The sequence below is a fragment of the Oncorhynchus nerka genome, linkage group LG15, assembly GCF_034236695.1.
Source record: "Oncorhynchus nerka isolate Pitt River linkage group LG15, Oner_Uvic_2.0, whole genome shotgun sequence".
In the NCBI taxonomy this organism is placed as follows: Eukaryota; Metazoa; Chordata; class Actinopteri; order Salmoniformes; family Salmonidae; genus Oncorhynchus; species Oncorhynchus nerka.
The window spans coordinates 86173900-86196749 of NC_088410.1; the positions used below are offsets into that span (position 1 = coordinate 86173900).

Below are 22850 nucleotides of genomic sequence, written 5' to 3' on the forward strand. Positions count from 1 at the left end.
GCTAGTCCTTTTACAGTGATGTATTCACGTGTAGTAGCATAATGAAACATGTATCACATATTTTGTACTACAATATTTAATGATTGAACAAACAACTGCACAGTGAAACTATTGGTATCTTGTGTGTGGGTGATCTAAATTAATGTTCCTATGGCATTTCATGATACATTAGTTATTTGAACCAATGATTCTGCAAGTGCAAGGTTTCTTTAAAGATATGAATGTACAATGCAATGTTTTGAACATTGGACAGCCTGTGTTACAAGTGATGACCGTTTTGAGTTTTGTGTCTAGAGTTTTGAAAAATTACCACTAGGTTCTGAAATTAGTGCCAAAGTGATTGTAAAAAACTGTAAAGTATATGAAACTCTCCATCTCTTTTTTGCCTTCCTCCTGTTCTGTCTGTTTCTCTCTCTCCCTCAGATCCGTCGAGAAATGATTGATGGCAAATCAGGGCAAAAGAAAATCAAGACTCTCATTAAGTCAGTTGATGAGGTAAGTCATCAATATATGGCTCAGCCATGATCAATACGGGCACCATCCAGATATATGAGGCTTAGCCATGATCCATTCGGGCACCATCCAGATATATGAGGCTTAGCCATGATCCATACGGGCACCATCCAGATATATGAGGCTTAGCCATGATCCATACTGGCACCATCCAGATATATGAGGCTTAGCCATGATCCATACGGGCACCATCCAGATATATGAGGCTTAGCCATGATCCATACGGGCACCATCCAGATATATGAGGCTTAGCCATGATCCATACGGGCACCATCCAGATATATGAGGCTTAGCCATGATCAATACTGGCACCATCAAGATATATGAGGCTTAGCCATGATCCATACTGGCACCATCCAGATATATGAGGCTTAGCCATGATAAAAGACAGTACTGTGCAGCCGTCTTCATCGACCTTGCCAAGGCTTTCGACTCTGTCAATCACCATATTCTTATCGGCAGACTCAGTAGCCTCGGTTTTTCGGATGACTGCCTTGCCTGGTTCACCAATTACTTTGCAGACAGAGTTCAGTGTGTCAAATCGGAGGGCATGCTGTCCGGTCCTCTGGCAGTCTCTATGGGGGTGCCACAGGGTTCAATTCTCGGGCCAACTCTTTTCTCTGTATATATCAATGATGTTGCTCTTGCTGCGGGCGATTCCCTGATCCACCTCTACGCAGACGAGACCATTCTATATACTTTCGGCCCGTCATTGGACACTGTGGTATCTAACCTCCAAACGAGCTTCAATGCCATACAACACTCCTTCCGTGGCCTCCAACTGCTCTTAAACGCTAGTAAAACCAAATGCATGCTTTTCAACCGATCGCTGCCTGCACCCGCATGCCCGACTAGCATCACCACACTGGATGGTTCCGACCTTGAATATGTGGACACCTATAAGTACCTAGGTGTCTGGCTAGACTGCAAACTCTCCTTCCAGACCCATATCAAACATCTCCAATCGAAAATCAAATCAAGAGTCGGCTTTCTATTCCGCAACAAAGCCTCCTTCACTCACGCTGCCAAGCTTACCCTAGTAAAACTGACTATCCTACCGATCCTCGACTTCGGCGATGTCATCTACAAAATTGCTTCCAACACTATACTCAGCAAACTGGATGCAGTTTATCACAGTGCCATCCGTTTTGTCACTAAAGCACCTTATACTACCCACCACTGCGACTTGTATGCAGTAGTCGGCTGGCCCTCGCTACATATTCGTCGCCAGACCCACTGGCTCCAGGTCATCTACAAGGCCATGCTAGGTAAAGCTCCGCCTTATCTCAGTTCACTGGTCACGATGGCAACACCCATCCGTAGCACGCGCTCCAGCAGGTGTATCTCACTGATCATCCCTAAAGCCAACACCTCATTCGGCCGCCTTTCGTTCCAGTACTCTGCTGCCTGTGACTGGAACGAATTGCAAAAATCGCTGAAGTTGGAGACTTTTATCTCCCTCACCAACTTCAAACATCTGCTATCTGAGCAGCTAACCGATCGCTGCAGCTGTACATAATCTATTGGTAAACAGCCCACCCATTTTCACCTACCTCATCCCCACAGTTTTTATTTATTTACTTTTCTGCTCTTTTGCACACCAATATCTCTACCTGTACATGATCATCTGATCATTTATCACTCCAGTGTTAATCTGCAATATTGTAATTATTTGCCTACCTCCTCATGCCTTTTGCACACATTGTATATAGACTCCCCTTTTTTTCTACTGTGTTATTGACTTGTTAATTGTTTACTCCATGTGTAACTCTGTGTTGTCTGTTCACACTGCTATGCTTTATCTTGGCCAGGTCGCAGTTGCAAATGAGAACTTGTTCTCAACTAGCCTACCTGGTTAAATAAAGGTGAAATAAAAAATAAATTAAAAAATCCATACTGGCACCATCCAGATATATGAGGCTTAGCCATGATCCATACTGGCACCATCCAGAATAGCTGAGTAATGACAAAAATTCAAACTTGTACTGTAGTCCAGGTTGTGTTTGAGGAAGTGATTCTGGTGCTGATCAGGGTGATCTGATGTTGTTGTCTGATTTCAGAGGTACATTGATGAGGCCATGCGGACATATACCTGGACACCAGTGGAGGGCACAGATTACAGGTGAGTGCTAAACTACCAGCCTTCATCTGGATCGTAAACGAAACAGGGAGGGACTACCTGAACTTGCCCAATAAAAAAACTTGTTTTGTTTGCAAAACATTTTCCGTTACAAAATGTTTCGTTACGGTTTGCAACGGTGTGCGCTAATGACTATGACCCTGGCGGTAAGACGGAGATCGGACCTGAAGGTATGAGTGAAATCCAACTTTCACCTGACCATAGGAGTGACATCATCTGACCTTGAACTGAGCCTGTGAATAAGGTATATAACCCTGTGATCTAGAAACTTGCTTTCCTGCATTAGTCATCAACCACTGGTGTGTGTACATTTAGAGAATACACTCAGGTTATTAATGTGCCTGCTGTCTACATAGTGGATTATTCACCTGAATCAACATTAAGACACCCCTTTCTCTTGCCAAAGAACACTAGTAGGATCCTAAACACAAATGAACTGCATGCTTTTTTCATTTTATTAATCTCCAAAACTAGGTTGAACGGTTGAGGTTGAATTATAATGATATTTCCTCCTAGCAACACTGCAAATTACATTTGATGATATTCAATAGTCCTAGAAATGCCTGATGAGGATTTTTACTGCATCTATGTTGGCTGGGAGCCAGCTGTTTGGTTTCTGAGCAATGTCCCTCTCTTCAATTCTATAAGCACGTCATTAAGCTTGAACATTTGAACCTATTTTGTTGTGTGAGTGCAGGTTGTTCACACCTCCCAATTAGGGAATGATGTCATGTTTGTTCAAGGCTCTGTGTGTATTTGTGTGTGTTTGAGTGTGTGTGTGTGTGTGTGTGTGTATATTAGGGCAGGTATAATGTGATTCTGATGTGGTTGTGTGTCTGCCTCACCACTCCAGTCTAGGGCTGGTACTGCCCACATACAGTGAGAACCACATCAAGGCTAACCTGAGTGACCAGATCCTGCAGGTGCAGTGTAAGTACCAGGAGACACCCAACACCAGCCCACTCTCTCTCTCTCTCTTTTCTCTCTCTCCCAAATATGACCTTACGCCCCCCTTACTAAGTCAAGGGGGACACCCCTGGGACCTCCCTGGGTCTCCGGCGAACACCATCATAGGGACGATCAGAGTGGAGCACTCTATACCCCCCCTCTCCTCTCCTCTCCTCCTCTCTCCTTGCACCCCTCTCCTTCCCTGTGACAGTGACAAGGATATACTGGGAGTGAAACCTTTTCTTATACAGCCTCCTTTATCTACAGCCCCCTCTATCTACCCTCTTGTCTTCATACTGTGCTGTTAACTATGGTGATTTTTTTTCTTCACAACTGTTGAAGAAAAAACCTGAACTAGCAGAAAGGTGAAAGCTGTGGTTTTACTGTGTTACTAAGGTGAAAATAATGGTGATCTTGTGCTATTTATTTTCTTTGCCAAATGCTCTCGCCTCTTCTCCACCAACAAGCAATGATTCTGAAGCGTATGTGTTCATAAACATGTTTTTTTTTTATGTTTCCAAACCCGTGAAAACAGGCATGCTTTTCACTCTTTTCTGTTAAGTTTTTGTTATGATTTGTAATGAGTTGTCTTCCTGTTGAGTTCCTAGATATGTACCTTGTTTCTGTTTTGTATTCAGCTTTGGAATCATTCAGTAGATAAACTCCCATGGCCCATGATGAGGGTCTGTCCTTCCTTCCTCTGTGGGAGTTTGGGTTTAGTGGGTCTGAATGGGGACACCTGTTATCTCTCTCATGCTTTCTTTCTCCAGACCCTGTTGCTCCACTTTTTTCCTGGTTCTTTCTGTTACGTCTATTTCGGGTTTTCATGGTTAACTTTCACCGTGCCGGTTTTGTCCTTTACCGTTTCTTATTTCTTTCAGTTTCTCGACATTGTGATTTCCTATTTTTCTCATTCTGTTCAGTTTCTTGTTTGCTCTTGCAAAAAAGGTGTTTGTTCTTCATTTATTTTCTTTCTCGTCTGTTTGACTTAATTGGTTTCTTTCTTTTGAGAAAGCAATATTTTTATTCAAATAATAATTGAATAAAATATTGTCTGTGACCCCCCTCCCCCTACCCCAAACCTTTCTTTTCTTGCTCACTACCTCTCTGATGGATCCACACAGTGCAATACACCAAGGGCAAGTATACTCCATATTGGTCCACGTTCCCTACCCTTACGTTCTTAACCTCCTCCCACCCTCGCTGACCCCACCCTCACCTGTCCCAGCCTGCTTGCCTCTGTTCCTGCCCATCTTGCCTTCAAGACCCTCCTCTTCCTCCTCTTCCTCCTCACTCTCCACCCACCCAAACACCCACCCACTCACCCGCACTCCTGCTGCAGCTCAGACCCCATCTGTCTCAAGATGGCTCCTCCAGTCTCCAACCTCACCCCCACGTCTCTGGTGCTTCAGTCACACTCACAACACCTTCAAACACCCAAAGAAGACAGATATTATCCACGTTCTCTGTTAAAACCTCTGTATTTTGTCCTCTCTACACCTCCCCTCTGTGGATAGCGCTCTAAACTGGTCGTGTCACTTTACTATCCATCTCTCTCTCTTTCCTTCTGTCTCCTCTCTCCATCTCTCTGTGTCCCTTTCTCTCACTATTTCTCTACCATCTCTTTATTCCTCCCTCTCTCTCTCTATCTATCTGCTGTCTCGCGATGTCATTGTAGCTGAAAGGATGTCTTAACTCTCACACCAGTGTACAGGAGTTGAGGGAGCCGCCATCGGTTCCAAAAGAACGTCTTCCATATTAACTGTCCTCCCACTAGAGCAGGCAAAGCTCTACCTGTAATGATGAAGCATTGTTTGTCATTATAATGTAGTTAAACAAACTGAAGTTAACCCCATTGTTTTATTAGTATAACTGAGGCTGGTCCCATTTGAGTTCATTGGTCCACATGATAGTGCATCTGAATGTCACCACAGTTTATCAACTATTTACAACATTATTATGACTTTTAATAGTTAGACTATTAATATGTTAGCTTGACTAAGGCCACCGGCATTGTAGCCAAGCTGTTTAAGCTCAGGTGATTAAATCCCCATGTTAGCATAACTAAGGTTATTAGCATGTTAGCTTTAATGAAGTTGACACCTGAACAACAGACTGTGTTAGTTAGCTCAACCTATATTGTCCCTCTCCGTGTCAGCTAGTGCTGCTGACGGATCTCTTTAGGGCCACACTGTGGGTCACCCTGGTCCTCTCATGTTGTTGGGTACGTGGCAGAGCGCCCCGTGACGCCTGCCTCGTGTGTCGTCCCTCTGTAACCCCTGTCTTCATCAGCTTGTCTCCCTCCTCCCCCATCAGTCCTCAGACTGCTGGGGGAACGGCCCTCTACCTCCTCCTCCTCAAAAAAAAAAACATGACCCGGATGTGCACGGCATTGTGGGTGCAACACTACCTGGGCACTGCAGTCAATTTATCCGTTTTCAAATATGTATATGTATCATCTACTTGTCATCTACTTTCTCTACTTTTATAGAGATGATCTAAAATGTAAAAGATGTCTGATAAAAGCAGATATATTACAGTGTTTAATTAAGAGACTCATAGATACATCTAACTTTTATATCTGAATGAAAATGAATAAGGTTAGTGTACTAGAGGTAAAGCAAGTTGCCCCTTGATATGCCCTTCACAATGCAATGCATTTCCCCCTGATTGTGTGTCTCTTGGTGTCGTGTCCCCTGCCAGTCTGAGGGATGACCACTTCCATCGGGACCCCTGCGCCACCCACCTCCCCCTGCAATAGTTGGCCATGTTGATGCCTGCCTGTGAAATGCACTCATTATGGGTTTATCTGTCTGAGAACTCACTTCCCCTCATGATGTGTGATGGAAGTCAGTTCTCCGACATAAAAAAAGAACAACTAACTTGAAATCAAAATGGTTGGATTCATCTGGTTATGATTTTTCAATGGTAACAAACTAAAGTGGAAAATGAGAAAGAAGTGAGTGCTGGGCAGAGTCAGGTTGCATTTGAGGCACCATATTGGCTAACGCTGGTGTATCCCCCATGATTCCTCTTTGGTGTTGCTATGGTAACTCCCTTCCGCGTTCCCTGCACCCCTGAAGAACAGCCGCTGTGTACCCAGAACCCCCCACTGCTCTGCTCATGGCTCTTCCCAGATAATCTTCCCCTTTCTGTTGCAGATTTTGAATCTCTGCTGCCAAACAGTTTTGAGTCTGAAGGACATGTATTCATAGCTCCCAGGTAGCCCTGTGTGAATGCTTGCTGTCTTCCCATTTGTTTTGATGGTCCTCACTGTAGTGTCTCCACCACCTTCAGCCCACAACATTACTCAGTTGTTCACTTCCACCACCTTCCTTCAACCCCCAACACTTAACGTCACACCAAGAAATCTCCTCAGCCACTAGTCATTTGTTGTTGTCAGTCACACCTCACATTTCTTTTCCTGTGGTGTTCAAGACTGTGCCGTTGATCATTTTGTTGTAGTGTCATTGCTGTGTGTTTTCTCATATCATGGTTTGACTTTGTGCGTTCTTTGTTGACAAAGTTAGGAGTCCGACGACACTTGTGTTTTAGTTTTTTACCGTTTCTCACAACAGAATTTATATAGTCTACTTTTTGGGAATTTCAGTGCATTCAATCCTTCTCGCCTCCTGCCCCAAAGTAACCCCTCCCATCCCAAAACTTACCCTCCCTGCCCCCAGAACTATTCCTGTGCTACCTCACATCCTTTGCATGTCGCCAGTTGGTGCTGCATGGTTTTGTGTGTATGCATATTCCATGGTGTGTTTGTGACTGCAGTATGAATACAGTATGTAATCTTGAGAATACCTACTTGAAGTAAATAAAGATTTACAGTATAATGTGTATAAAAGGTGAATGAAATCCCCCTTTGCATGTTTTCTTTTTGTCATGATCAGACCTTCATCCTGTAAAGCTCCCAGCTCCATGCTGAAAGACTGACAAGTACTGTCTCTGTCTGCTGCCAGTGTGTTGCGTTCACCAGCCCTTCACTCCATATTTCACTCTTGACAGTCTGTCTCGTAGGCATGTTTGAATATCCTGACAGCCTCAGGACATGCATGCGTATGAGTTTCTATGGGTTTGTGTGCTGTGAGAGTGTTTGGGAATGTGGGTATTGTAAATAAGAGCTGTCCATATACCTGCTCAGGGAATATGAGAAGCTAGACACACGCTGTGTGTTTGTTCTCAACTGTTCTTGGGTCAAAAAAAAAATGCTGCCGCTGACTGTCCTCAGGGAATACTGCAACGAGCTAGAGCTCTCCAACAACAACACTGAGTTCCTGCTCAACTTCATCGCTCTCATGGAGAAGGTGACACCTGACTCCAAACAATGTGAGTCCCTCCGTCTCTCCAGTTCCCTCTTTTTACAGTAACCTCACCACTTGTAGGAATATAATGTTACATTTGACCGCTATACACAGTATTTAAATGCACAGTCCGAATCAACAATTTGCTGTCAATCACAATGCCTCCTAATGCATGTCCCCTTCTCACTGTGGTCTAACCCAGGTGACAACCTGCTCCTTCATAACCTCATCCTCGACACTGGCATCATCAGACAGCTGGTGGAGAAGGTGTGGAAGACCAAAGACCTCACCACGTGAGTAGAGGGCTGCATGTGTACTATGTGTTATATTCGGTGTCTGGGTACTTTCTGTATTCTCACTCTCCTGTTCTGTGTTGCAGCTATGGCTTTCTGGCAGTGTTTGCTGCAACAGACGGAGGGATTACAAGAGTGTTTCCCAACAAGTGAGTCCAGTCTTAATCTACCACCCAACCTTTCTTCAAAGTTTTAGGTATTAGCATACATTGGATGTGCATATAAAGCCTCCCAAACATTGGACCAAAGTCAAGTGCAAAGTCAAGTGCATAAACGTATCTAAATTACTTTTTGTGCTTGTAAACATATCAACCGGAATTAAATATCCAGGATAGCTAGGACCAAGGTATCTGCCAGTATACCTTACAGTTTATTAGTTTCTGGCCCTGGCTCTGTCCGTGAGTTTTAATGTTGTGTTGATCCTCAGGGCTGCTGAGACCTGGGAAGAGGACCCTGAGCCTTTTAATGCCAGCTATTACCGCCGCAGTCTGGACAACAAGGGCTACATCTTCAGAGCGCCTTATCGCACCGGTGAGTCATCATCTGTCTCACCTCCACCCAGACACTACTGTACTACTAAAGTCTTAATGGGATCTGTTCTGTTGATTTATTGTTATTGACTCCCTTCCTCTGTCCCTCCTCCCTCCCTCCTTCCTCCTCCATCCCTCCTCCATCCTTCCCCATCCTTCCCCAACCCTCCCTCCCTCCCTCCCTCCCTCCCTCCATCCATCTCTCCTCCATCCCTTCCTGCCTCTCCCTCCCTCCCTCCCTCCCTCCTCATTCTTCTCCTTCTCCCATGAAGTGAATGATGAGCTGCTGAACCCAGAGAACGACACCATAGGAATCCTGGTCAGCACTGCAGTGGAGATCACAGTGGGAGGGAAAACTATCAAACCTGCAGGTGAAGGGTTCATTAGCATTGTTGGAGGTGTAGCACATGGGAATGTGTAAAACTTCCTCAGCCTGAAGTGTCCCCACTTGCACCACTGCACAGCTAACTTTTGGCGTGGCGCCGACTGGTAAAACATTTCAGGAGGGTGGTCATGTGTGCTGGCAAGGCAGATATTAGTCAAATCAAATGACGTCCTTTACAGAGGCATGATGAGTAGTACTGTTAGTTACTCTACTGGGGATAGTATGGAGTAGTATGATGTGTTAATCCACTGCAGGATTTAGGATCTTAATTTGATCACTTTGTTGTCGCAGAGAACTTTCTTGCACAGTGTATTCAAGGTGTAAAAAGGCTTGTAAAGTTTGTTATTTCCACTTTAGTATTTTCAGACTAACGAAAAATATATCAACACCTACAAAAATGTCCATTAATTATAATCCACATACTAATTCACATTTCCTGTTGCTGCAGGATTATTATCATGTTCTAATTAAGAGAGTACGTCTGAAGTAGGTATTTGGAGGGAAATATATTTCTCCTGGTAGGAGGAATATCTCTCTCTCTCTCTTTCTCCTCTCTCTATCATACGCTCTCCCCTTCTCTCTCATTTCTTTGGGTATATCTCAATGTCTCTCCCTCTGTGTATGACTAGTGGTTGGCGTAAAGCTGGACCTTGAGGCCTGGGTGGACAAATTCAAGATCCTGGCTAGCAACCAAACAAGTCCAACAAGTGACAACCGCCAAGTCCAACAAACGGTAACAAACATAAGGACAAGCAGGAATTAAACCCACACACAAGCATATGAAATGTGTTTTTTGCTTATCGTTGATGATTATTTGTTTTTGACAGTGTGGACCAACCAGTGGCTGTGAGATGGACTGTGAAGCCAACAGCGAAGTAAGATAAAGAATAATCAGTGGTGTATTGGAGGATATACGCAGGTATATGCCGAGTACCCATTTATTTTTCAGTGGGCATTGCGTATACTCACTTCTCAATCCCCAAGATGCTTATCAAAGTAGTGTAGTGTAGGTATACGCCGTATCAATTCATAATGCTGTTTAGCTTAAAATTTTGATTAACTGTTATTTCTTCACATTTTCAATGCAGCAATGTGCACACGAGAACAGTGTGAATGTTGCAAAATGCAATTGGTTGGAAAACACCATTCTAAAATGCTCACCACACATGCGATCGGTTTCATGGACAGAGATGGAAATATTCATTCGAAATGTTGAGAGGGGAGATCTAAAGATGCAACAACTATCATGGGTTGATAATATGACTAGGATAATGCCTTAAAATAATTGCCTCCAACATCCAGGTTTCAAACAATTAAGGAACAGTTAATAAACAGTTAGTAAACCAGAGGTGGGGAAATGGTACCGGACGGCAGGCAGGCTCAGGGTCAGGGTAAACAGAGGTCAATAATCCAGAGGTGGGGCAACAGTACAGGTTGGCAGGCAGGCTCAGGGTCAGGGGCAGGCAGAGTGGTCAGGCAGGCAGGCTCAAAGTCAGGAGCAGGCAGAGTGGTCAGGCAGGCAGGCTCAGAGTCAGGATAGGCAAGGGTCAAAACCAGGAGGGCAAGAAAAAGAGAGACTGGGAAAAGCAGGAACTGAGAACAAAAACGCTGGTTGACTTGACAAACAAGACGAACTGGCAACAGGTATAGAGTTGAAGTCGGAAGTTTACATACACCTTAGTCAAATACATTTAAACTCTGTTTTTCACAACTCCTGACATTTAATACGAGTAAAGATTCCCTGTCTTAGGTCAGTTAGGATCACCACTTCATTTTAAGAATGTGAAATGTCAGAATAATAGTAGAGAGAATTATTTATTTAGGCTTTTATTTCTTTCATCACATTCCCAGTGGGTCAGAAGTTTACATACACTCAATTAGTATTTGGTAGCATTGCCTTTAAATTGTTTAACTTGGGTCAGACGTTTTGGGTAGCCTTCCACAAGCTTCCCACAATAAGTTGGGTGAATTTTGGCCCATTCCTCCTGACAGAGCTGGTGTAACAGCCAGGTTTGTTGGCCTCCTTGCTCGCACACACTTTTTCTTTTCTGCCCACAAACTTTCTATGGGATTGAGGGCAGGGCTTTGCAATGGCCACTCCAATACCTTGACTTTGTTGTCCTTAAGCCATTTTGCCACAACTTTGGAAGTATGCTTGGGGTCATTGTCCATTTGGAAGACCCGTTTGCAACCAAGCTTTAACCTGATGTCTTGAGATGTTCCTTCAATATATACACATAATTTCCCCTCCTCATGATGCCATCTATTTTGTAAAGTGCACCAGTCCCTCCTGCAGCAAAGCACCCCCACAGCATGATGCTGCCACCCCTGTGCTTCACGGTTGGGATGGTTTTCTTCGGCTTGCAGGCCTCCCCCTTTTCCTCCAAACATAACGATGGTCATTATGGCCAAACAGTTCTATTTTTGTTTCATCAGACCAGAGGACATTTCTCCAAAAAGTATAATCTTTGTCCCCATGTGCAGTTGCAATCCAGTCTGTTTTTTTTATGGTGGTTTTGGAGAAGTGGCTTCTTCCTTGCTGAGTGGCCTTTCAGGTTATGTCGATATAGGACTCGTTTTACTGTGGATTTAGATACTTTTGTACCCGTTTGCTCAACATTTTCACAAGATCCTTTGCTGTTGTTCTGGGATTGATTTGCACTTTTCGCACCAAAGTACGTTCATCTCTAGAAGACAGAAAGCATCTCCTTCCTGAGCGGTCCATGGTGTTTATACTTTCGTACTATTGTTTGTACAGATGAACGTGGTACCTTCAGTACCAGGTCAACTTTTTTTTCTGAGGTCTTGGTTGATTTCTTTTGATTGTCCCATGATGTCAAGCAAAGAGGCACTGAGTTTGAAGGTAGGCCTTGAAGTATATCCACAGGTACACCTCCAATTGACTCAAAGTATGTCAATTAGCCAATAGGATGGTTCTTAAGCCATGACATCATTTTCTGGAATTTTCCAAGCTGTTTAAAGGCACAGTCAACATAGTGTATGTAAACTTCTGACCCACTGGAATTGTGATACAATGAATTATACATGAAATTGTCACGTTCTGACCATAGTTCTTTTGTGTTTTCCTTGTTTTAGTGTTGGTCAGGACATGAGCTGGGTGGGCATTCTATGTTGTGTGTCTAGTTTGTCTATTTCTATGTTTGGCCTGATATGGTTCTCAATCAGAGGCAGGTGTTAGTCATTGTCTCTGATTGGGGACCATATTTAGGTAGCCTGTTTTGTGTTGGGTTTTGTGGGTGGTTGTTTCCTGTCTTTGTGTTTGCTCCACCAAATAGGGCTGTTTCGGTTTTGCCAAGTTTATTGTTTTGTATTATGTTGATGTTGAGTTTTCTTATTAAAAAATATGAACTATAACCACGCTGCGTTTTGGTCCGCCTCTCCTTCCCAGGAAGAAAGCCGTTACAGAACCACCCACCACAACAGGACCAAGCGGTGTGGTGACAGGCAGCAGGAGCAGCGCAAGGATGAATGGACATGGGAGGACGTGTTGGAAGGCAAGGGTTGCTACACATGGGAGGAGATCCTGGCGGGAAAGGATCGCCTCCCATGGGAACAGGTGGAGACAGCTAGGAGAGCAGAGGCAGCTGGAGAGAGGAACCGGCGATACGAGGGAACACGGCTGGCAAGGAAGCCCGAGAGGCAGCCCCAAAAATGTATTGGGGATGGGGCACACAGGAAGTATGGCGAAGCCAGTTAGGAGACCTGCGCCAACTTCCTGTGCTTACCGGAGGGCGAGAGAGACCGGGCAGGCACTGTGTTATGCTGTGGAGCGCACAGTGTCCCCAGTGCGGGTAAATACCAGCTCCTCGTATTGGCCGGGCTAGAGTGGGCATCGAGCCAGGTGCCATGAAGCCGGCTTTACGCATCTGGTCTCCAGTGCGTCTCCTTGGGCCGGCGTACATGACACCAGCCTTGCGCATGGTGTCCCCGGTTCGCCTGCACAGCCCAGTGCGGGCTATTCCACCTCGCCGTACTGACAGGGCGACCGGGAGCTTTCAACCAGGTAAGGTTGGGCAGGCTCGGTGCTCAAGAGCTCCAGTGCGCCTGCACGGTCCGGTCTATCCAGTGCCACCTACACGCACCAGCCCTCCGGTGGCAGCCCCCCGCACCAGGCTTCCTGTGCGTGTCCAGAGCCCACTACTCCCTGTTTCTCCTCCCCGCACTCGCCCTGAGGTGCGTGTCCTCGGCCCAGTACCACCAGTGCCGGCACCACGCACCAGGCCTACAGTGCGTCCCGCCTGTCCAGAGCTGCTAGAGTCTCCCGCCTGTCCAGAGCTGCTAGAGTCTCCCGCCTGTCCAGAGCTGCTAGAGTCTCCCGCCTGTCCAGAGCTGCTAGAGTCTCCCGCCTGTCCAGAGCTGCTAGAGTCTCCCGCCTGTCCAGAGCTGCTAGAGTCTCCCGCCTGTCCAGAGCTGCTAGAGTCTCCCGCCTGTCCAGAGCTGCTAGAGTCTCCCGCCTGTCCAGAGCTGCTAGAGTCTCCCGCCTGTCCAGAGCCGCCAGTCAGCCAGGATCTTGCAGAGCCGCCAGTCAGCCAAGATCTTGCAGAGCCGCCAGTCAGCCAGGATCTTGCAGATCCGCCAGAGCCGCCAGTCAGCCAGGATCTTGCAGATCCGCCAGAGCCGCCAGTCAGCCAGGTGCCTGCAGATCCGTCAACCTGCCTGAGCTATCTCTCAGTCCTGAGCTTCCTCAGTAATGATGCACCCCTCAGTCCAGTGGGGCCCTTTGTTAGGGTTACTAGGCCAAGGTCGGCGGTGAGGGTCGCCACTCAAGGGACGTTAAGGAGGTGGACAAAGACTATGATGGAGTGGGGTCCACGTCCAGCACCAGAGCCGCCACCGTGGACAGATGCCCACCCAGACCCTCCCCTATAGGTTTAGGTTGTGCGGTCAGAGTCCGCACCTTTGGGGGGGGGGTACTGTCACGTTCTGACCATAGTTCTTTTGTGTTTTCCTTGTTTCAGTGTTAGTCAGGACGTGAGCTGGGTGGGCATTCTATGTTGTGTGTCTAGTTTGTCTATTTCTATGTTTGGCCTGATATGGTTCTCAATCAGAGGCAGGTGTTAGTCATTGTCTCTGATTGGGAACAATATTTAGGTAGCCTGTTTTGTGGGTGGTTGTTTCCTGTCTTTGTGTTTGCTGCACCAGATAGGGCTGATTTGGTTTTGCCACGTTTATCGTTTATTGTTTTGTATTATGTTCATGTTTTCTTATTAAAAAACATGAACTATAACCACGCTGCGTTTTGATCCGCCTCTCCTTCCCAGGAAGAAAGCCGTTACAGCCGTTTACGTCTGTAAACAATTGTTGGAAAATGACTTGTCTTGCACAAAGTAGATGTCCTAACGGACTTGCCAAAACTATAGTTTGTTAACAAGACATTTTTGGAGTGGTTGAAAAAGTGTATGTAAACTTCCGACTTCAACTGTAAATACACAGGGGAAGATGGGCGACACCTGGAGGGGGGTGGAGACGATCACAAGGACAGGTGAAACAAATCTAGGTTTGACAAACTGTCTTCTGGTAGATGGAAAGGCTTTCCAAAAAACCTTCTCAATTAAATGTTAACTAGCCTATGTCTACCTGGCAGAATTACAACATAATTATTTGCATCAATCCAGTGGCCATTTGTTTTACAAACTCCATCTCATATGCTACAGAAACACCACTAACCAAACAACAGTGCTAGGTACCTAGCACTTGAATTAAAGGGTAACTACATTTTCCCTAGACCTCAAAATTCGTCTCATGGTGTGGTTTAAGCATTGGTGTGGACTTGGAACATCAAATGTTCTTGTTTTTCTATTAAACAAGTGTGACTTAATTGACTCAGTTGACTGCCTGATGTATCTGTTTCAATGGTAGGGCTACTATTAGCCTACTTGCACAGTACATTTTGGTTTGGCCTGACTGAATTTTTCAATGTTTCTCATATAATTCTTTGCACAGGGAGGGTCGTTTGGGATTTTTTGGGGGGCTAGATTTGAGTATACTCACTTCTCCAGGCATCACTACACCACTGTGAACAATGCTACTATCATGTTTTCAATGGTACTATATGCATGAAGCTAAGACATAGTTGACAGTTAAACAGACTAACAGTTGGGGTCTCATGTCGTCATGGTTGTCCATCTGCGCCTGTCCATGCAGGACCTTCTTTGTTACCTGGTGGATGACGGTGGTTTCCTGATCATGTCCAATCAGAAGGATCACTGGAACAAGGTGACATGTCCTGACAGTTACTACAAAGCTTTATTGAACCCAGTCTATCCTTGACTTAGGGGCATGTTGCATAATTCTGTTTCCTCTCTTCCACAGATTGGCATGTTCTTCAGTGAGGTGGACCCCTACCTGATGCATGCTCTCTACAACAACTCCTTTTACAACCGGAAGCAGTCCTTTGACTACCAGTCTGTGTGTGACCCCGTGCCAAGCAGCAACACCGGGGCTGCACCAAGAGGAGTCTTTGTGGTAAGGACTTCACATATTCAACAATAAAAGACACGGCTATCGGGCCTCCCAAGTGGCGCAGCGGTCTAAGGCACTGCATCGCAGTGCTAGTGACGTCACTACAGACCCAGGTTTGATCCCAGGCTGTATCACATCCGGCCTTAATCGGGAGTACCCTAGGGCGGCGCACAATTGGCCCAGCGTCGTCCAGGTTAGGGGAGGGTTCGGCCAGGGGGGCTTTACTTGGCTCCTTGCGCTTTAGTGACTCCTTGTGGTGGGCCGGCCACCTGCAGGCTGACTGTGGTCATCAGTTGAACAGTGTTTCCTCCGACACATTGGTGCAGCTGGCTTCCGGGTTAAGCGGGCGGGTGTTAAAGAAGCTTGGTTTGGCAGGATGCATAACTCGACCTTTGCCTCCCGAGCCTGTTGGGGCGTTGCAGCGATGAGACAAGAACAAAGTTGGGGAGAAAAGGGGGGTAAAATACAAAATAAGACACGACTATCACCCTTCTGTAATAATGAATGAATGAATGCTTGATAGCTAGCTAATTTAAAATGGAGAACAGGCAATGTCCTTGTGTTTATGTGTCCCCTTCTTTCTCTGTCCCATCAGCCCACCATTGCAGACTTTGTGAACCTGGCCTGGTGGTCATCAGCAGCTGCCTGGTAAGACCAGAGAATACAAGAATACTGTTGCCTGAAACACACACTACTTAAACAGAGCCACATATTTGCACTACCAACATCCTTTAAACAATCTCCCTTTCCACCCAGGTCCCTATTTCAGCAGCTGCTCTATGGAATGGCCTACCACAGTTGGTTTGTCACAAGTGAGTACAAAGTCGAGATATTGTGGTTTCTGCAGAGTAATGTTATATCACTGTTCTATATATATGTTTTTTTTATGAAGGACTAGACTGATTATCTGTGTCCACATCAATATGTATTTGTCTATGTCTCTGTGCTGTAGATGAGGTGGAGGCAGAGGGGATGGACTCCAGAGAGACCAGCTGTGTGACGATACAGACTCAGTTCTACTTCACTAACATCAACAGCTCCTATGACATCCTGCAAGACTGTGGCAACTGTTCCAGGTAGCTTTTACTCTCCACGTACAACGCATACAAACATACACCAACATACAGTGCAGAAAGTACTCAGACCCATTGACCTTTTACACATTTTGTTACGTTACAGCATTATTCTAAAATCGATTAAATTGCTTTTTTTCCTCGTCAATCTGCACACAATACCCCATAATGACAAAGCAAAAACAGGATTTTATAAATGTTTGCAAATTTATAAATACTTAAAGAAAAGAAATATCACATTTACATAAGTATTCAGACTGTTTACTCAGTACTCTGTTGAAGCACCTTTGGCAGCGAATACAACCTCAAGTCTTCTTGGTATGAAGTTACAAGCTCGGCACACCTGTATTTGGGGAGTTTCTCCCATTCTCTCTGCAGATCCTCTCACTCTGTCAGGTTGGATGGGGAGCGTCGCTGCACAGCTATTTTCCGGTCTCTCCAGAGATGTTCATTCCTACATCTGTGAATTGATTGCCCCCCATCTATCGTCAGAGCTCGTACTGTTAGGTGACCTAAACGAGGACATGCTTAACATCCCGGCCGTCCTACAATCTAAACTAGATGCCCTCAATCTCACAAAAATTATCAATGAACTTACCAGGTACAACCCCAAATCTGTAAACACGGGCACCCTCATAGATATCATCCTAACCAACCTGCCCTCTAAATACACCTCTGCTGTCTTCAACCAGGATCTCAGCGATCACTGCCACATTGCCTGTGTCGGTAATGGGTCCGCGGTCAAACGACCACCCCTTTATCACTGTCAAATGCTCCCTAAAACACTTCAGCAAGCAGGCCTTTCTAATCGACCTGGCCCGGTTATCCTGGAAGGATGTTGACCTCATTCCGTCAGTAGAAGATGCCTGGTTACTCTTTAAAAGTGCTTTCCTCACCATCTTAAATAAGCATGCACCATTCAAAAAATGTTGAACCAGGAACAGATATAGCCCTTAGTTCACTCCAGATCTGACTGCTGTTGACCAGCACAAAAACATCCTGTGGGGTACTGCATTAGCATCGAATATCCCCCACGATTTGCAACTTTTCAGGGAAGTTAGGGACCAATATACACAGGCAGTTAGGAAAGCAAAGGCTAGCTTTTTCAACCAGAAATGTGCATCCTGTAGCACAAACGCCAAAAGTTCTGGGACACTGTAAAGTCCATGGAGAATAAGAGCACCTCCTCCCAGCTGCCCACTGCACTGAGGCTAGGAAACACTGTCACCACCGATAAATCCACGATAATTGAGAATTTCAATAAGCATTTTCTACGGCTGGCCATGCTTTCCACCTGGCTACCCCTACCCCGGTCAACAGCTCTGCACCCCCCACAGCAATTTGCCCAAACTTCCCCCATTTCTGCTTCACCCAAATCGAGATAGATGATATTCTAAAAGAGTTGCAAAATCTGGACCCCTACAAATCAGCTGGGCTAGACAATCTGGACCCTCTCTTTCTAAAATTATCCGCCGCAATTGTTGCAACCCCTATTACTAGCCTGTTCAACTTCTCTTTTGTATCATCTGAGATACCCAAAGATTGGAAAGCTGCCGCGGTCATCCCCCTCTTCAAAGGGGAGACACTCTAGATCCAAACTGTTACAGACCTATATCTATCCTACCCTGCCTTTCTAAGGTCTTCGAAAGCCAAATTAACAAACAGATCACCGACCATTTCGAATCCCACCGTACCTTCTCCGCTATGCAATCTGGTTTCTGAGCTGGTCATGGGTGTACCTCAGCCACGCTCAAGGTCCTAAACGATATCATTACCACCATCAATAAAAGACAATACTGCAGCAGTATTCATCAACCTGGCCAAGGCTTTCAACTCTGTCAATCACCACATTCTTATTGGCAGACTCAACAGCCTTGGTTTCTCAAATGACTGCCTCGCCTGGTTCACCAACTACTTCTCAGACAGAGTTCAGTGTGTCAAATTGGAGGGCCTGTTGTACAGACCTCTGGCAGTCTCTATGGGGGTACCACAGGGTTCAATTCTCGGGCTGACTCTTTTCTCTGTATATATCAATGATGTCGCTCTTGCTGCTGGTGATTCTCGGATCCACCTCTACGCAGACGACACCATTCTGTATACTTCTGGCCCTTTGGACACTGTGTTAACTAACCTCCAGACGAGCTTCAATGCCATACAACTCTCCTTCCGTAGCCTCCAACTGCTCTTAATTGCAAGTTAAACTAAATTCATGCTCTTCAACCGATCGCTGCCCGCACCTGCCCGCCCGTCCAGCATTACTACTCCGGACGGTTCTGACTTAGAATATGTGGGCAATTACAAATATCTAGGTGTCTAGTAAGACTGTAAACTTTCCTTCCAGACTCACATTAAGCATCTCCAATCCAAAATTAGATCTGGAATCGGCTTCCTATTTCGCAACCAAGCATCCTTCACTCACGCTGCTGAACATAACCTCGTAAAACTGAATATCCTGCCGATCCTTGACTTCGGCAATGTCATTTGGATGCAGTCTATCACAGTGCCATCCGTTTTGTCACCAAAGCCCTACATACTATCCACCAATGTGACCTGTATGCTCGTTGGCTGGTTCTCACTTCATATTCGTCGCCAAACCCAATGGCTCCAGGTCATTAAGTCTTTGCTAGGTAAAACCCCGCCTTATCTCAGCTCACTGGTCACCATAGCAGCACCCACACCGTAGCACACGCTCCAGCAGATATATTTCACTGGTCACCCCCAAAGCCTATTCCTCCTTTGGCCGCCTTTCCTTCCAGTTCTCTGCTGCCAATGACTGGAACAAACAACTCATATCTACCTCAATAACTTTAAGCATCAGCTGTCAGAGCAGCTTACAGATCACTGCACCTGTACATAATAGCCCATCTGTAAATAGCCCATCCAACTAACTCATCCCCATATTGTTTTTTGTTGTTGCTCCTTTGCACCCCAGTATCTCTACTTGCACATTCATCTTTCACTCCAGTGTTAATTTGCTAAATTGTAATTACTTTCCCACTACGGCCTATATATTGCCTTACCTCCCTGATCTTACCTCATTTGCACACACTGTATATAAAAAACTATATATTGTGTTATTGACTGTACGTTTGTTCATTCCATGTGCAACTCTGTGTTGTTGTTTTGTGTTTCGCACTCTTTTGCTTTATCTTGGCCAAGTCGCAGTTGTAAATTAGAACTTGTTCTCAACTGGCCTACCTGGTTTTAAATAAAGTTGAAATAAAATACAAAATAAAAAAGTTGTCTTGGCTGTGGGCTTTGTCCTGTTGGAAGCTGAACCTTCGCCTCAGTCTTAGGTCCTGAGCGCTCTGGAGCAGGTTTTCATCAAACCTGCTCTGTACTTTGCTCCATTCATCTTTTCCTCGATCCTGACTAGTCTCCCAGTACCTGCTGCTGAAAACATCCTCACAGCATGATGCTTCCACCCCCGTGTTTTACCGTAGGGATGGTGCCAGGTTTCCTCCAGGTGTGTGTGGTGGTTAATTTTTTTACTATCAAATGAGGAGAGACAAACTCATCACACAAGTCAGAGTTATACTTAAACTAAATCTTTATTCACTTATTAATAAGGGAGCAGGTTAACTTCTTGTGGAACGGTAGCATCCCACCTGGCCAACATCCGGTGAAATTGCAAAGCGCGAAATTCAAACTACATTATTATACATTTTTAACTTTCATAAAATCACAAGTGTATTACATCAAAATAAAGCTTAACTTCTTGTTAATCCAGCCGCGGTGTCAGACTTCAAAAAGGCTTTACAGCGAAAGCAAACCATGCGATTATCTGAGGACAGCACCCCACATACATGAAAAACATATTTCAACCAGGCAGGTGCGACACGAAAGTCAGAAATAGCAATATAAAAAATGCCTTACCTTTGATCTTCTTCTGTTGGCACTCCAAAAGGTCCCAGTTACACCACGAATGGTGCTGTTGTTCAATAATGTCCTTCTTTATATCCATAACTCAGTTTAGCTGGCGCGCTTCAGTCAACAATCCACCCAGTTTCTCTCCATCAAAATGCATACAAAATGAATCCCAAATGCAACTAATAAACTTTTCCAAACAAGTCAAACAATGTTTATAATCAAACCTTAGGTACCCTAATATGCAAATAAATGATCAAATTTGAGACAGAGGATCATTATTGTCTTTACCGGAGAAAAATACTAAAGAACTCTCTTCCGCACGCTTGGAAACACTACAGCCAAAATGGGAGCCACCTAGAAAAACTACAATATCTGGCTCGTTTTTCCAAAAACCAGCCTGGAACTCTTTCTAAAGACTGACATCTAGGGGAAGCCCTAGGAACTGCAATCTGGGAGGACTTGGCCTTATAATTAAAGTGATAGCCATTGAAAATAGAGGTAGGCCGATTTTTGTTTTGTTTTTGTCCTCTGGGTTTCGCCTGCCATATCAGTTCTGTTATACTCAGACTAATTTTAACAGTTTGATGAGACCAGGTGAGAAACGAACACAGGTGAAATCAATGAACAGAAATGAAAGACAGGGCTTCGTTCTAGAACACAAAGAAACAGGGCTATGTTCAAGAATACAAAGAAAAAGAACACGAGGTTGACAAAGACAACAAAATAACCTTACAATGCTATGGAATGCGGTCTCTTTAGGTTTATCACCCAAAGACACCGTACATCTTCTGTTAGTGTTAAATCTCCCAGAGGCCCATCCTCAGTAGAACACACACAGATGAGTGTTCTAACAACCACTTATTATGTTGCATGAAACCATTTGATGCAATAACAGTATTATAACATAATCTTGTCATTTCTCTCACACATGACGTTTGGCATTCAGGCTAAAGAGTTCAATCTTGGTTTCATCAGACCAGAGAATCTTGTTTCTCATAGTCAGAGTCCTTTTGGTGCCTTTTGGCAAACTCCAAGTGGGCTGTCATATGCCTTTTACTGAGGAGTGGCTTCTGTCTGGCCACTCTACCATGAAGGCCTGATTGGTGGAGTGCTGCAGAGATGGTTGTCGTTCTGGAAGGTTCTCCCATCTCCACAGAGGAAGTCTGGAGCTCAGTCAGTGACCATTGGGTTCTTGGGTTCCATTGGGTTCTCCCTGACCGAGGCCCTTCTCCCCCAATTGCTGAGTTTGGCCTGGCGGCCAGCTCTAGGAAGAGTCTTGGTGGTTCCGTACTTCTTCCACTTAAGAATGATGGAGGCCACAGTGATCTTGGGGACCTTCAATGCTGCAAAAATGTTTGGTACCCTTCCCAGATCTGTGCCTCAACATAATCCTGTCTCTGAGCTCTATGGACAATTACTTCGACCTCATGGCCTGGTTTTTGCTCGGACATGCAATGTCAACTGTGGGACCTTATATAGACAGGTTAGTGCCTTTCCAAATCATATCCAATCAATTGAATTTACCACAGGTGGACTCCAAGTTGTTTAACCATCTTAAGGATGATCAATGGAAACAGGATGCACCAGAGGTCAATTTTGAGTCTCAAAGCAAAAGGTCTGAATACTTATGTAAATGAATAAAGCAAACATTAAAAAAATGTTTTTTGCTTTGTCATTATGGGGTATTGTGTGTAGATCAATGAATAAGACTGTAATGTAACAAAATGTGGGGAAAATCAAGGGGTCTGAATAGTTTCCGAATGCACTGTAGTTCATGGAAAATGCAGTTGAGTAATAGTCCTGCGGCATTTCCTAAACTCGGTCCTGGGGACTGCAAGGTGATTACGTTTTGGTTTTGTCCCTAGCACTACACAGCTGATTCAAATAATCAACTAATCATCAAGCTTTGATCATTTGAATCAGCTGTGTAGTGTTCGGGCGAAACCAAAATGTGCACTCCTTGAGGTCACGAGTTTGGTAAACGCTGCCTCAATTAATCTAAAAGTTTATGAAATTCCATCAGAAGTACTGAAATAGTAACCTCATTAAGTTAAATGAGCCCAGTAAAAGATCTCATGGAGCTGATCCAACAGTGAACAAGTCTGTCATATACAATTGTAGGATCTTAATTTGATCACTCTTTTGTTGCTGAGAATTTTCCTGCATCTTTCATGATTTGCATAAATTCACTGAAAACCCACACTAACACAAAGATATTTAAACAGTATTACACTTTTCATGTAGCCTACTTTTGGCCAGCTAATAGCCTAATCACCAATCAAGCAACATAATAGACTAAACATAC

The 22850-nt window shown here is 44.9% G+C and overlaps 1 protein-coding gene across 3 annotated transcripts in view; it reads left to right on the forward strand.

The window, feature by feature from the left end:
• LOC115142357 (voltage-dependent calcium channel subunit alpha-2/delta-2-like) overlaps positions 1-22850 on the forward strand; it is a 344103-nt gene that overhangs the window by 315391 nt on the left and 5862 nt on the right. For 2 of the 3 annotated variants that reach the window (XM_065001983.1, XM_065001984.1), the window contains exons 20-35: positions 424-495; positions 2574-2635; positions 3507-3583; positions 6763-6823; positions 7839-7936; positions 8114-8204; positions 8291-8353; positions 8632-8735; positions 9007-9105; positions 9749-9852; positions 9947-9994; positions 15285-15356; positions 15453-15605; positions 16198-16250; positions 16359-16414; positions 16555-16678. In XM_065001983.1, coding sequence (XP_064858055.1) covers positions 424-495; positions 2574-2635; positions 3507-3583; positions 6763-6823; positions 7839-7936; positions 8114-8204; positions 8291-8353; positions 8632-8735; positions 9007-9105; positions 9749-9852; positions 9947-9994; positions 15285-15356; positions 15453-15605; positions 16198-16250; positions 16359-16414; positions 16555-16678 — 1337 coding nt within the window. Of the gene's footprint in view, positions 1-423; positions 496-2573; positions 2636-3506; positions 3584-6738; positions 6824-7838; positions 7937-8113; positions 8205-8290; positions 8354-8631; positions 8736-9006; positions 9106-9748; positions 9853-9946; positions 9995-15284; positions 15357-15452; positions 15606-16197; positions 16251-16358; positions 16415-16554; positions 16679-22850 lie in introns of all 3 variants that reach the window. The other variant, XM_065001986.1, reaches the window with a different exon arrangement.